This window comes from Tachysurus fulvidraco, chromosome 10 (genome assembly GCF_022655615.1).
Source record: "Tachysurus fulvidraco isolate hzauxx_2018 chromosome 10, HZAU_PFXX_2.0, whole genome shotgun sequence".
Taxonomy (NCBI): Eukaryota; Metazoa; Chordata; class Actinopteri; order Siluriformes; family Bagridae; genus Tachysurus; species Tachysurus fulvidraco.
The window spans coordinates 25,886,827-25,900,847 of NC_062527.1; the positions used below are offsets into that span (position 1 = coordinate 25,886,827).

The 14,021-nt window shown below is 37.7% G+C and overlaps 2 protein-coding genes across 2 annotated transcripts in view; one reads left to right on the forward strand and one right to left on the reverse strand.

Moving 5' to 3' along the window:
• Positions 1 to 1,480, forward strand: part of mcl1a (MCL1 apoptosis regulator, BCL2 family member a) — a 3,454-nt gene extending 1,974 nt beyond the window's left edge. The window contains exons 2-3 of the mRNA XM_027154171.2: positions 602 to 852; positions 1,021 to 1,480. Of these exons, the coding sequence (XP_027009972.1) occupies positions 602 to 852; positions 1,021 to 1,134 (365 nt within the window). The 3' untranslated portion in view covers positions 1,135 to 1,480. The remainder of the gene's footprint in view (positions 1 to 601; positions 853 to 1,020) is intronic.
• An 8,339-nt stretch (positions 1,481 to 9,819) lies between these two features.
• On the reverse strand, positions 9,820 to 11,238 carry LOC125145763. The gene has a single exon (XM_047819933.1). It carries the CDS (start codon positions 11,073 to 11,075, stop codon positions 10,128 to 10,130), a length of 948 nt encoding a protein of 315 aa, XP_047675889.1. The 5' UTR covers positions 11,076 to 11,238; the 3' UTR covers positions 9,820 to 10,127.
• Positions 11,239 to 14,021: the final 2,783 nt, after the last annotated feature.

Consider the following 14,021-nt stretch of genomic DNA (forward strand, 5'->3'; position numbering starts at 1 on the left):
AGGTTACTATGGGAATGATGATGTTCTGTATCCTCCTAGTCTGGGTTTAGAGATCGTCCTGCAGCAGTTGTCAGATGGTAGAAGGACAAACAGGTGGTGACCCGGATGGTGTGGGTCTCTGACGATGCTGCAGGTTTTAGTTTGTAGTTGTTTGATGTAGATGTAGTGGAGTCTAGAGAGCTCCGTCTCCTTAACTCACTGAGCTGCTCACACAACTTGTTGAAGGTCTCTCTGGCTTTAGGTGGGAGAAGATGGCAGATCATGTCAGATTTCTGTGTCATATGGAGGGTCAGGAACTTGAAGCTTTCCTGCAAGGGTTTCTGGTGATGAGCATTTAATAAGGGGTTGTGGGTGCTATTGGCTTATTAGTAGACATTAGAGGGACATTTTTGGTTATTAGGGGTCATTAGTGGATGTTAGGGGGTCATTAGCCAGTTATTGTGTACCATTTGAGGTTATTAATTTTTATAGATATTCATTTTTCAGGTAACGCTCGTTAAATGTTCCTGATCATGAGGAGTTTCTGAAAGCTGCTGTGATTATTAATTAGTTATTGGTTATTATTGTATATTGACCGTGTATGTGTGTGTGTGTGTTATAGGCATGGTACAGCGGCTGTTTGAGCAGACCAGCGGTCTAGACAGCGTGAGCCCTGTGCTGAGTGGTGTGTTCAGCGACGGTGTAATAAGTTGGGGTCGTGTGGCGAGTGTTTTGGCGCTGGGAGCGGTGGTGTGTGAGCGGATGAAACAGGACGGTGTGAAGGCAGAGGAGTGTGTGGACAGGGTCACCTCTAAAATTTCCTCATTCATCAGTACAGAACTACAGCACTGGTTCATCAACAACAACAGCTGGGTGAGTACAGTGAGGAGACAGAACACACACACTTCTTTTTCCACTTTGTCTAATAAACTTTTATGACCCAGACATGCTGGCTATTGACAAAATTTGTGTTTGTGTGTGCATGTGTGTAATCGTGTGTGTTTGTTATTGTGTGTGTGTGTGTGTGTGTGCATGTTACAGGATGGCTTTGTGGAGTTCTTTCACGTGGAGGATCCCGAGTCTACAGTTCGGAACACACTGGTGGCGGTGGCCGGGTTGGGATTAGGGGTGTGTCTACTCACACTGATGCGGTGAAGCGGTTGGAGCCAGAGATGACTTTGGTTACCATGGCAATAGCTTTGTCCTTTGTTATGTGAGAACAAGGATGAATATGCTTGTGCTCTTCAGGGAGTTCACACTGAGGCACTTTAAAAAGAAAAAAAAACAACGTTTTATAAAAAGAGAGCAATAAAAAATTTTATTTTGCAAAAGTTTTGCCCCACATTCAGAACAGCTCTGCTGTACTTGTCTCACACGGTAGGATCTCTGCTATTTAATTGTCAGATTTTATGGTAAAGCACGCTAAGGGCCGTGGTCCCTTGGAGTTTTACAGTTTGGCGAAGAGATTTATTTTTTTAATAAACACTTCTGACACTTAAAACGGTGTGATGTTCTTTTTACTGGTTTCTCTCAGTGACAGGATTTGTATGGAACCCTCGTGTTAGGGTTCTTTATTCTGTCAGAGACTTTAAAGACCTTTTCAGCCTGAAAGCCCTCAGACAAACTTGTACTGCTTTTTGTTTCATTTAATTCTGTGGTGTGAAACCAAACCAATCACATAAACCACCAAACTTCTTTAACTGCGACTGTGTACATGTTCTTATATTCTGTGTGGATTACAGAAAGTCATCTTTACTTTAAACTGGTGGGATTCTTTTGGCTGTATTATAACACCACTGGGCATCTTGTTAAATGTATTTATTTAATTATTTTTATGGCTTTCTTGGGAATTTCATTAGAATGAAGGTGAACCCACGTTGTCCTGCTGATAGTAACGAGTTTGTAGTTTCAATTCAATTTATTTCTATAGTGCTTTTAATTCACATCGTCTCAAAGCAGCTTTACAGATGTATAGAAACAGAAAAAAAGGTTACAATTAAGTTAAATAAATATCTATCTAAATTTATCTCTAACGAACAAGTCTGAGGTGATGAGGAAAACCTCCCTGAGATGATGTGAGGAACCTTGAGAGGAACCAGACTCAGAAGTGAACCTCATCCCCATCTGGGTGACACTCTACAGTAAATAGTGTAAATGTAAATAATGTCCTTTCTACAACACTTTATAACAGTGTGGCCGAGAGCTCCTGAGGAACTAATGGGTCATCATAACCTCTGAGTTCAGCTCAGACCTGATTACTGATAAACACCAGAACATACAGCTGACTGACAACAAAACCTTCTGCCAACCTTTTAATTTATTAAAAATTGAAGCATATTTTATCAAATTCTATTTAATATTGTGTAACTGTACAACAGTTATTTATTGTACACATTACATCAAATATAAACACTTTTTCCTACACAACCTTCTCTCAACCTTCTCTCCTTTATTCTTAAAGTTAATAAGACAAAAATAAAATCTCAGATTATGATGTTACAGAGAAACCGTAATGAAGTTTAGCTTCTGTTCTGAAGATAAAGCACAGACACTGGACAGTCACATCGTACGGCTGCAAATCCCAGGGTTCTGTTCAGCTGCTTTTATAAGATGATGTTATTAAAGATTAATCTGTATAGATATAACTGAGCACATTAACAGGTTACAGGTCATATATATATATATATATATATATATATATATATATATATATATATATATAGAGAGAGAGAGAGAGAGAGAGAGAGAGAGAGAGAGAGAGAGAGAGAAGTGATAATTTTGTAGGTGTTTTCCGGGTGTCCTGGTGTATGGTACAGGAGGAAGTCTGAGAATAAACTAAAGTCAGCTGATCCTCATCATATGAGAAACACATGGAGTTAAAACAACACAGACACGAGTGTGTGACTTCATTTAATTCCAAAACACTATTTCTTTCAATGCTTTTGTTCTCTCTCTCTCTCTCTCTCTCTCTATATATATATATATATATATCTATATGTATATATATATTTATGTTTGATACATCTATATATCTATCTATCTATCTCTATATATATATATATATCTATCTCTCTCAGTATATCTATCTTTGTTTGATCCCTTTCTCTCTCTCTCTCTCTCTCTCTCTCTCTCTCTCTCTCTCTCTCTCAGTATATCTATCTTTATGTTTGATCCCTCTCTCTCTCTCTCTCTCTCTCTCTCTCTCTCTCTCTCTCTCAGTATATCTATCTTTATGTTTGATATCTCTCTCTCTCTCTCTCTCTCTCTCTCTCTCTCTCTCTCTCTCTCTCTCTCTACATTTGATCCCTTTGTCTCTCTCTGCTTGTTTGAACACAGGTCCATAAGCCTCCTCACCCACATGCTTCACATTTTAGTATGACATTAAAGTCCTTATGTAACCTGACTTATATAATTCACATCTGTTCACTATGTAACTAAGTAACAAGATCAGATTTATTTTGTCCTTTGGATAAATCTGGCTTTTGGCCTTTTATAGAGCAATTTATTATTTTAAAAAATCTTGCAATCTCAAACTAACTTTATTCAGAAAGGTTTTGTGTCTTACGTGTTTTACTATCATGAGAAAGTTTATTAACATCTGGCAAGTACACAAAGAACTACACACTCACAATGACTGCACTTTATTGGGATTATGTGCATTATTATGTATTATTAAGCTTGTCTGAATAATACACTGACATTTTACCAGGGTTGAAACACGTGGCCTGTCGTCTTCCTCCTCCTCCACTTCCTGGTTGCTCTTGATTGGCTGTTGGGGTTTTCTGCCAGCTAGCAACAGCCTGCCCCCATTGACTTAAAAAAGCAACAAAAACAAAACACTTCCCAGAAGTCAGCTGGTGTGTGTGTGTGTGTGTGTGTGTGTGTGTGTGTGTGTGTGTGTGTGTGTGTGTGTGTGTGTGTGTGTGTGTGTGTGTGTGTGTGTGTGTTGGCAGCAATTCTGATATCTTACAACCAATTTATATCTGAGAAAAAATAATAATCCATGTGTTGAGAAGAATAATTTATTTAATTACTTTATTTATTAGAAGTCCCCAAAAGTTGGTAAAGAAGAAGGAGCTCAAGACTAAACTGTAAAAATTAGATTTTGTGTGGATGATATCAATTGGATGGATATATATATATATATATATATATATATATATATATATATATATATATATATATATATATATAAAGATTAATATAATACAAAGTCCCAGATTAATATTAGTTATATATAAATGTGTATGTATTTATCCCCAATGAACAAGTCTGAGGTGACTCAGGTGACTGTGGGGAGGAAAAACTCCCTTAGATGGTAAAGGAAGGAACCTTGAGAGGAACCAGACTCAAAGGGGAACCTCATCCTCATCTGGGTGACACTGGGGGTGTGATTATATATATACAGTCAGATAAATGTTGTAGTGATGAGGAGGTTGTTGTCCTCAAACACCACATGGAGTTCACATCTCCTCTTATTATAGCAGAGTGAGTTGTTCAAGAAGGAGTTTCAGTACTTGGGGAGGATAGTTTCTGAAGATCATAGCCAAATTGAACCTTTAGACACCATAGAAATGACAGCACTGAAGACAAGAGACCGACCACAATGGGAGAGTTAAACAAAGTAACTGCAATCACCCCACAATGTTTCCTTTTGAATCCCTGAGAGGAGATGGATTAGTATTGGGGTCAGTGGTCTATCAAGGCTAAATGTTATGAAGCAGCTAAAATAAAGACTGTGGGGAGACATAAATAATGCATATTTTATTTTTTATAAATAATGCATAATTTTTTTTTAATAATTCATATTTTATTTTACACGTGTACACATGGACATTTTTTTAAAAATAAATGAATATATTACGAGTGTAGGGCACACTGTAAAAAATGATTTTTTGAACTTGTAAATAAAGATAGCATCATTTAAGTAAATTTTACAAACAAATACTATTTTGTCTTTTTACTTCAAAATGTCACGTTTAATTCAATAAGCTACTTGAGGTTTCGTTTTGATTAATTGTGCTTAAATAAATAGGTAAATTCAAATGGAACTGCCTAAGTAATATGTACTTAGTGTTTTGTCATTTAATGAATTAATGCAAAAAATAACAAAACCAAGTAAAACGTACTCAAAGAAGCCAGGCAATCTATACGCATGCGTTCCTGGTTGCGATGTGGCCCAGAGGCAGAGGAGTGCAACGGAAAATCGTCTTGAAGACTGATGTGATTATTACACGGTAAGTTAATTACATATTTGTTTATTGGTCAATTTAGCTACCTTTGCAGGAAAATATAGAACTATTAAGACTGGTGGCTAAAGAGTTAAGGCGTCAAGTGTTAATAGTTGACAGAGTTAAGTTTGCTAAAGAACCGATTTGCACAAACATCTGTTATTAGCAAAATGCATCTGTGTCGAAAGGTAGGGTCTGGTCTGGTCTGGTCTGGTCCTCGGCGCGCAAACCGTTGATTTTAGAAAGCACTTTGAAACGGTGAGTGTAAATAGTCTAATATATAAATATCTTTCTGACAATAAATGATTACCCTAAAACCGATCTTAGTTAATTGTTAATAAGTTGACTTAGTGTAAATGTGTTGATTGATGCTAGTTTTTTTCTCATTTTCTGTCCGTTCACAGTAACATGAACTATTTCTGACCTGACAGAAATAGCTCATGTTACTATGAGTATTTTGCTGGCATAAGTTTTTTTTTCCTGTCGGTTCATATAAGCGTGTATGTATGTACATGTGCTTGTCGCTAACGCTAGCATATGTCTCGGGTTATTTTTCTGTCGACTCATATAAGCGTGTATGCACGTACATGTGCTTGTCGCTAACGCTAGCATATGTCTCAGGTTATTTTTCTGTCGACTCATATAAGCGTGTATGCATGAACATGTGCTTGTTGCTAACACTAGAATATTCTCAGGTGATTTTTTTGTCGGTGCATATAAGCGTGTATGCATGTACACGTGCTTGTTGCTAATGCTAGCATATGTCTCAGGTGATTTTTTTGTTTTTTGTCGGTTCATATAAGTGTGTATGTATGTATGTATATGATCTTGTCGCTAATGCTAGCATATGTCTCAGGTAATCTTTTTTCGTCGGTTCATATAAGCGTGTATGCATGTACACGTGCTTGTCGCTAATGCTAGCATATGTCTCGGGTGTATTAAAATAACCATTCAAAAATGTGCTTTTTAAAGTTTCTCTTATTATTTTTTGTTTGTTTCTAGTAGCAACTTAAACTGCTTAAAATATGTAGTCATTTGCAGATGTTCATTAACACTTCACAGTGAAAGTGATGGAAAAACATGGAAGCTACAGCAGAACTGTACCTTGCCTACATCAAGATTGTCTGTGCACATTTAACTAAATTGATGCACTTAAGTTCCACTTTTCTAAGATTCTTCTTGTTGAAGAATGTATTTTCCTCGAAACACTGTATTGTTAACATTGTGAACTTGAGTACATTGCAGTGTTACCTGTTTTTTGTGAACAAAAAAAATTGTATTATTGTTTAATTTTTTATTAAATGAATAGATAAAATCTCATTTAAGTAGTGTAATTTAAATGATAAGACACTGCTTAATTATAACATTTATTTCTACTTAAAATAATTTGTTTAACAATGTTATTTTATAAAACATATGCTCAAACATTAGTAATGTGAACTAATGAATTTTAGTAAAGACTACTAATGTAAACATGATTTGTCTATCGCATGACTTAAGATTCTATGTTCAGACAACTTGTTTATTTTTATCCTGTGTAAAAACTAAAATGGTTTAGTTCAACGGGTTTCTTCACAAATTTCTAGTAATGTCAACTAATTCGGGTTAAGAGTGTACACTGTTTTCTCATATCGATAAAATTGATAAACATTTGATGCATTTTAATCATGAGAAACGGAGATTATACGTTCTATTGAACCTATACAATAGTGATGCAGTGTATGTGTTCAGGCAAATCTACCAGATGATCTTGCGAACATTTATTGTTGTATCACTCTCGCGTTACATTGATCTCATGTGTCAATAGATCTGCGCCGCGCAGGTTGTTAATCTCTCTATTGTGATATGCCTCAATGGCAAATAATCAGACAAAAATGCTAAATCAGTACATAACTACATAAGAACAACCTCTATATTGCGATATGCTCAATGCAAATAATCAGACTAAAAATCATGTGTTAAACAGTGTTTATTGTTCAGAGAACATGAACAGGAGCTTATTTTTAATAAAAAAATCATATATTGTATTTATATAACATTGTATTTTATAAAATATATAAATAATGACTTAAACTCGATGAAATCTAAAGTAGCATCGAGCGGTACCAAAAAGCCAGCCGTGACAGTGGAGATGGTCGCAGATGTGACAGTTTATGTTACCGGCAAAAGAAAATAACACATATTGTCGACTCGTCAGCCTACATGAAACACAACTGCCCTCTACAGGTTTTTGAATTTCTGAACATTTGACCCCCCTTCAATTGGCTCTCACAGAATGCCGGAAGTACTCGTGGCATTCTTCTCTCCGAGTCAGGTTTTTTAAAAGGCCACATCTGTACATCAAGGACTTCTTGAGGATTGCTTGCCCCTTATATGACCTATTAAAAAATGACAATCACAAAACACAAACAAAAGGTAGAGGGAAAAGAGCGACTTACCTCTTCTTTTGGCCAACATGGCATATATATATATATATATATATATATATATATATATATATATATATATATATATATATATATATATATATGCCAATCACCTGGCAGCAACTCAATGCTTTTAGGCATGTAGACATAATAATAATAATACATTTTATTTAAAGGCGCCTTTCTGAACACTCAAGGTCACTGTACAAAAGAAGAAGAAAAACAACAAAGAAAAAAATTGGACCAACATTACAAATCATGATGTAGAATAAGCTAAACTAAACAGATGAGTTTTAAGCTGAGATTTAAATGATGAAATAGAATCGATATTACGGAGCTCAGATGGAAGTGAGTTCCAGAGCTGAGGTGCAGGGTAACTGAAAGCTCTGTTCCCCATCGTTACAAGACGGACAGAGGGAACAATGAAATGAGTGGAAGAAGAAGACCTAAGAGTGCAAGTTGGTTTTGGAGTATGAAGAAGATCGAGAAGATATAAGGGTGCAAGATTGTGGATAGCTTTAAATGTTAGAAGATGAATTTTATACTTGATACGAAAAGTAATGGGAAGCCAGTGTAGCTGTTCCAGAACAGGTGTAATATGATGGATAGAGGAAGTACGAGTGATAATACGGGCAGAAGAAGTTTGAACGAGTTGCAGCTTATGAAGGGTTTTGTGAGGAAGCCCAATAAGAAGAGAATTACAGTAGTCAAGCTGGGAGGTTACTAGACTGTGAATAAGAGTGGTGGTAGATTGAGTGGTGAGAAAGGAACGAAGCCTATTGATATTTCGAAGGTGAAAGTTTGCAGCCCGAGTAACATTATTTACATGTGAGGTAAAAGAAAGGGTACGATCAAAGATGACACCAAGACTCTTAACCTGAGATGAGGGAGCTGTGAGAGATTCATCAATGGAAATAAGAAAATTTGAAAATTTGTTAAGCACAGTTTTTGTGCCTATAATGAGAAATTCTGATAAAATAAAAAAAAAATAAAAAATTATTATTTTATTGCTATTTAGTTTAAGAAAGTTTGCTGAAAACCATGATTTTATGTCAATGAGACAATCAGAAAGAGCAGATGGAGGGAGTTTGGAATGTGGTTTTGTGGAAAGGTAGAGCCGGGTGTCATCCGCATAGCAATGAAACTTAACCTGATGTTTATGAAAAATATGACCAAGGGGTAAAAGGTAAGTAATAAATAACAAAGGGCCAAGAACAGAGCCCTGGGGAACACCAGAGGTAACGGAAACTACAGAAGAGGTGAATGATTTTAGTTGAACAAACTGTGTGCGATCAGAGAGATATGAATGAAACCATTTCAGAGGCGTGTTGGTGATGCCAATAGTGGAAAGCCTGTCTAAAAGAATATCGTGGGAATTTGTATCAAAAGCTGCACTCAGATCAAGGAGAAGGAGGATGGATAGTAAACCAGAATCAGCTGCTATAAGCAAATCATTTGTGACTTTTAATAGAGCTGTTTCAGTGCTATGAAATGGGCGAAAACCAGATTGGAATTGTTCATATAGATTATTGCCAGACAAGTGGATATGAAGTTGAGCAGCAACAACTTTTTCCAAAATTTTAGAAATAAAAGGAAGATTAGAAATAGGATGAAAATGATTAAGGTTGTTGGTGTCCAAACCTGGTTTCTTTAGAATTGGAGTTACAGCAGCTGTTTTGAAAAGAGAAGGAACAACCCCAGTGGTAAGGGAAGAATAAATAATATCCATAATAAAATGGGACAGAGGGGAAGCAGTGGCCTTTACAAGGACAGTTGGTAAAGGATCAAGAACAAAGGTTGAAGATTTAGATTGATGAATAAGTTTTAAGATATCATCAATTGAGGGCAGAAGAAACTCAGAGAACAATTGTGTAGGAACAGGTAGAACTGAGACGCATGGAGTAGAAACAGGAGTGGCCATAAGTTGACGATGAATGCCTTCAATTTTTGAGGTAAAGAATGATGCTAAAGTATTGCAGAAATCAGATGAGTACAAATGAGAGGGAAGTGAGTCGGGGGTGTTGTAAAATTTGTCAATAAGGAAAAAAGAACCCTTGAATTCCCTTCATTAGAACCGATTAAGCCAGAATAGTATGTAGATTTAGCTTTAGCAATGGTGTCTTTATAGTGAGACATATGTTCTGAATACATTTCCTTGTGGACAGTAAGGCCAGTTCTTCTAAAAAGTCTCTCAAGCTGTCGTCCTTTTGCTTTTAATTGCCTGAGAAAAGGAGTGAACCAGGGTGCAGTAACAGTAAACGAAACAGTCCTAGTCTTAACTGGAGCAAAAGTATTCAACAAATTATGGAGACTATTATTGTACTGAGAGACCAAATTATCTGGAGTGGAACAGCTGTCAGCCCTAGGAAGACTTGCAATGCTTAAAGACAAGTTGTCCAAATTAATGTCCTTGATTTTCTGGAATGATATAATACGTGAAAATTTTGATTTGAAAAGTGGAAGAACAACATTAAAGGACAGTAACAGATGATCAGTACATGGAAAAGTCTGCATTGAGGTTGCCTGGAGAGACACCTGAACAACAGATTAAATCCAAAGTATGTCCTTTAATATGCGTGGGAAAATTCACATGTTGCTGCAGTCCGAAGCTATCCAGACAAGATGTAAATTCTTTAGCAAGGTTGTTGTGAACATCATCCATGTGAATATGGAAATCCCCCACAAGAATTATATTTGGTGAAAGAGTAGTTATTTCATTCAAAAAAGCAGAAAAGTCAGGGATAAAATCCTTGTTAAATTTTGGTGGTCGATATACAGTGCTGATAATAGTTGGAGTAGATCCAGAGAGCCGACAAACTGCAGCCTCAAATGAGTGGGAGACAGAAACATTCACTGACCTCAGTCTCCACTTCTCACGGTAGATTATCGCCAGACCTCCTCCTCGACCAGAATCACGTGGTTGAGAGATGTAAACAAACCCTGGCGGAATGGCGTCGTTGAGTGCAATAAAGTCATTTTGTTGCTGCCATGTTTCGGTCAAACAGAGAAAATCAATCTTGCGATTTGCAAGAAGATCCTGCACAAGATGCCCTTTACTCGTAAGAGAGTGGATGTTAAGAAGACCGAAACTGACAGTGCTGTTTTTGCTTGGTCTGGTAGCCGAGTTAGCGAGGTTCACCAGCACATGCTGACCGGCGCGGCGACCGGCGTTCCTTGGTGGGCGTCGAACAGCTGACCATAATGACTTTATATCACTTGATTTATTAAAGCAGAAGTTCCGCCGAGAGCCACGATGAATATATTTCCGCCTTCGCAGATATAAGATGTCCGGATGAGCAAGCAGTACAGGAGGTGTTGAATCATATAAACATGGACGGAAACTCAAAAGTTCAGCAGCAGAGTATTGAAACAGTACTGCGGACTGTACAAGATGCAGTACAGTCCAGGCAAGTACAAGCCATAAGCAATAGATCCTCATTGTAGTCTATGTAGTGTATATGATGTTAATTATTGTTATCGGGGAGAGCAGCGGCAAGCCAAGACGCGCCAGCATTCACTCAAATGTGTGTCTGACTGACTGACTGACTAAATGTTTGTTTGACTGACTGAATGTGTGTCTGTCTGACTGACTGACTGACTGACTGACTGACTAAATGTTTGTCTGACTGACTGAATGTATGTCTGTCTGACTGACTGACTGACTAAATGTTTGTCTGACTGACTGAATGTGTGTCTGTCTGACTGACTGACTGACTGACTGACTAAATGTTTGTCTGTCTGACTGACTGTGTGTCAGAGTGACTGAATGACTGAATGTGTGTCTGACTGACTGACTGTGTCTGACTGACTGAATATATGTCTGTCTGACTGTCTGTCTGACAGACTGTCTCTGACTGACTGAATATATGTCTGTCTGACTGTCTGTGTGTCTGTCTGAATGACTGTCTGACTGACTGACTGAATGTGTGTCTGACTGAGTGACTGACTGTGTAACTGTTTGACAGTGTGTCTGACTGACAGACTGACTGACTGACTAACTGTGTGTCTGTGTGACTGAATGACTGTATGTGTATCTGACTGACTGACTGACTGACTGAATATTTGTCAGACTGACTAACTGTGTGTCTGTGTGACTGAATGACTGTATGTGTGTCTGACTGACTGACTGACTGACTGACTAAATGTTTGTCTGACTGACTGACAAAAGACGGTCACGGCCAGCAGGCACTCCGCCGCGCTCTCCCCAGAGGCGGAGTGGTCAAAGACCGTACGAAACTGGGCGAGGAAAGCCGCGAACGAGGGGAAGGCGTTCTCTCCCCATACAGCGGTGGCCCAATCCAATTCCTTACCCGTGAGCAGGGAGCAGATGAAGGCTATACGGCTGTCTTCCGTAGCGTACAGGGTCGGTTGCTGCGCCATGAACAGTGAACACTGCATCAGAAAGCCCCGGCAACCTCCGGGTTCGCTGCTAAACTTTTCCGGGAAGGCGAGACGGAGTCTGGTGGCAGAAGGAGCGGGATGCGGCGCCAATGCGGAGGCAGCTCCTTGTAGCCCTTGTAGCGCACGGCGAGCTCCTGTGTGAGCTGAGTGAGGCGTGTCAGCTGCTGGTGATGACCGGCGAGCTGCTGGGCCTGACCGGTGATCTGAGTGGCGAGCTGAGCGACAGCTGTTGGATCCTCGGGCGGCGAGGTCTCCTGTAATGACGAGTATTTTAAAAGTAGTTCTGTTTTCTCTATAATACTAGGGGCGATGTATTCCTAGAAAAGTTACAGAATACAAACAGTTGTTTTTTTTTGTGTGGATAAAAACAACACCTTATATTTTTAGCTGCTTATGAACAAGGACTTGGGGTGTTTCAAAGAGCAGAAATGGCAATTTTATGTTTTTTTGTTATCATTCATGAATATATTGCCCCTAGTAGGCTAGAGAAAATAGAAATACTGATGAAACACTACAAAGCCCTGAGCTGTCGAATGTGACATGACAAAGAAATTCAATGCTGAACATGGACACAACAAAACTGGCATCAATAAAGTATTTATAGTGTAAACTGAAATGTTTGTAAGATGACGGTTGACATTTTTATATTTCCTTTGCAAAAATGAATTAAGTTCCCCCTCAAAATCTTGTGCGTTAGAACAAATATCCACCACATTTTGCTCCTGTCTTTTAATCTGCAGTGCACTAATTTTTTCTTGGCCGTATGACACCCTTACTGTCATACAAATCTGAGCTTAAACCCGATCACTGGAGTCAAACAGATCGGTACTGAATGGAAACCTTCCATTGTATCACAGAGTTGTTGTTTTTTTATCTTCATGACTGCCTGCCCGCATTACCTCCCTTCAGCGGTTCTGCTAGATGTGGAACAGGTCAAGGGCGCTGCACCGACTGGCTCTGATTGGATGTTATCTTGTCTAGGGGAAGCTGATGGTGTTAAATGCCCTAGAAATTCAAGCATACACTTAGAGGTCACGTTTGTTTGTGTGTGTGACTGAGAACGTGTTCTGTTAATATGCACTTTTTATGTTTATGTCATAGTTTTATTCAGACAAAGTCAGTGTTTACTATTTAGTGGATGTGCAGTTCTAAGAAATAAGGAAATGGAATATGAAATACTGAATAAAAAAGCACAAAAAGATTTAGAAAACAATATATATGTTCAGAAGTCAGAGTACAGTTATGACAGTGTTTTGGTGCATATCGTATCATCAGGACTGAGCTCATGGGATAGTTTTAAACATTACATCTTAAGAACAATGACGGTACGTAAACTGTGTCTGCAGTTCATCAAAAGAAAAAATGCATTAAAGATTTCCAGTGGTTCCTAAAAAAAAAAGTTTTATGTTTAAACATTTATTATTTTATTTTATTTTGGTGTATGTAATACGTTGTCCCAAACAGTACCCATAAAGGATATTAACGCTATCCTTACCGTTGTCATAGCACTTTATTTGCAAGTCTTATTATTTGCAACTCTTATTCATCTGCCTTTCAACATTTAATAATATTGCTCGTTTAATGTCTGTTTTGTGTGCAAGTTTGTTTACTCTAACTTGTTTTATGGTATTGTTGTCCTGAGCAGTCACTAAAATAATATATACAATTTTTAAGGTTAATATGTGACACAAAATTAAACTATAGTTTACATGTTACACATAATTTGGGAAATACAGATGTTTACATTTACAAAAACACAGGACTAAACTGATTTATTCAACTGATTTATTCATAAATTAATTTGTTCCCTCCCTCCCGGAAAATAAAAAAAATAAATAAATAAAAATTGCCCTCAACAGGGTCATGTGTGATGAATTCTCTGAGGCAAAGGATGACTTTATGTTTATTTTTCAAAATGACATGGAAACATTTTTGTCCTACTGCATTGATAAAAAGGCTTAAATGTCAATGCCATGTTCCGTGA

Coding starts and splice junctions, on each gene's coding strand:
- LOC125145763 (XM_047819933.1), bottom strand. CDS start 11,075: ATGAGGATCTATTGCTTATGGCTTGTACTTGCCTGGACTGTACTGCAT.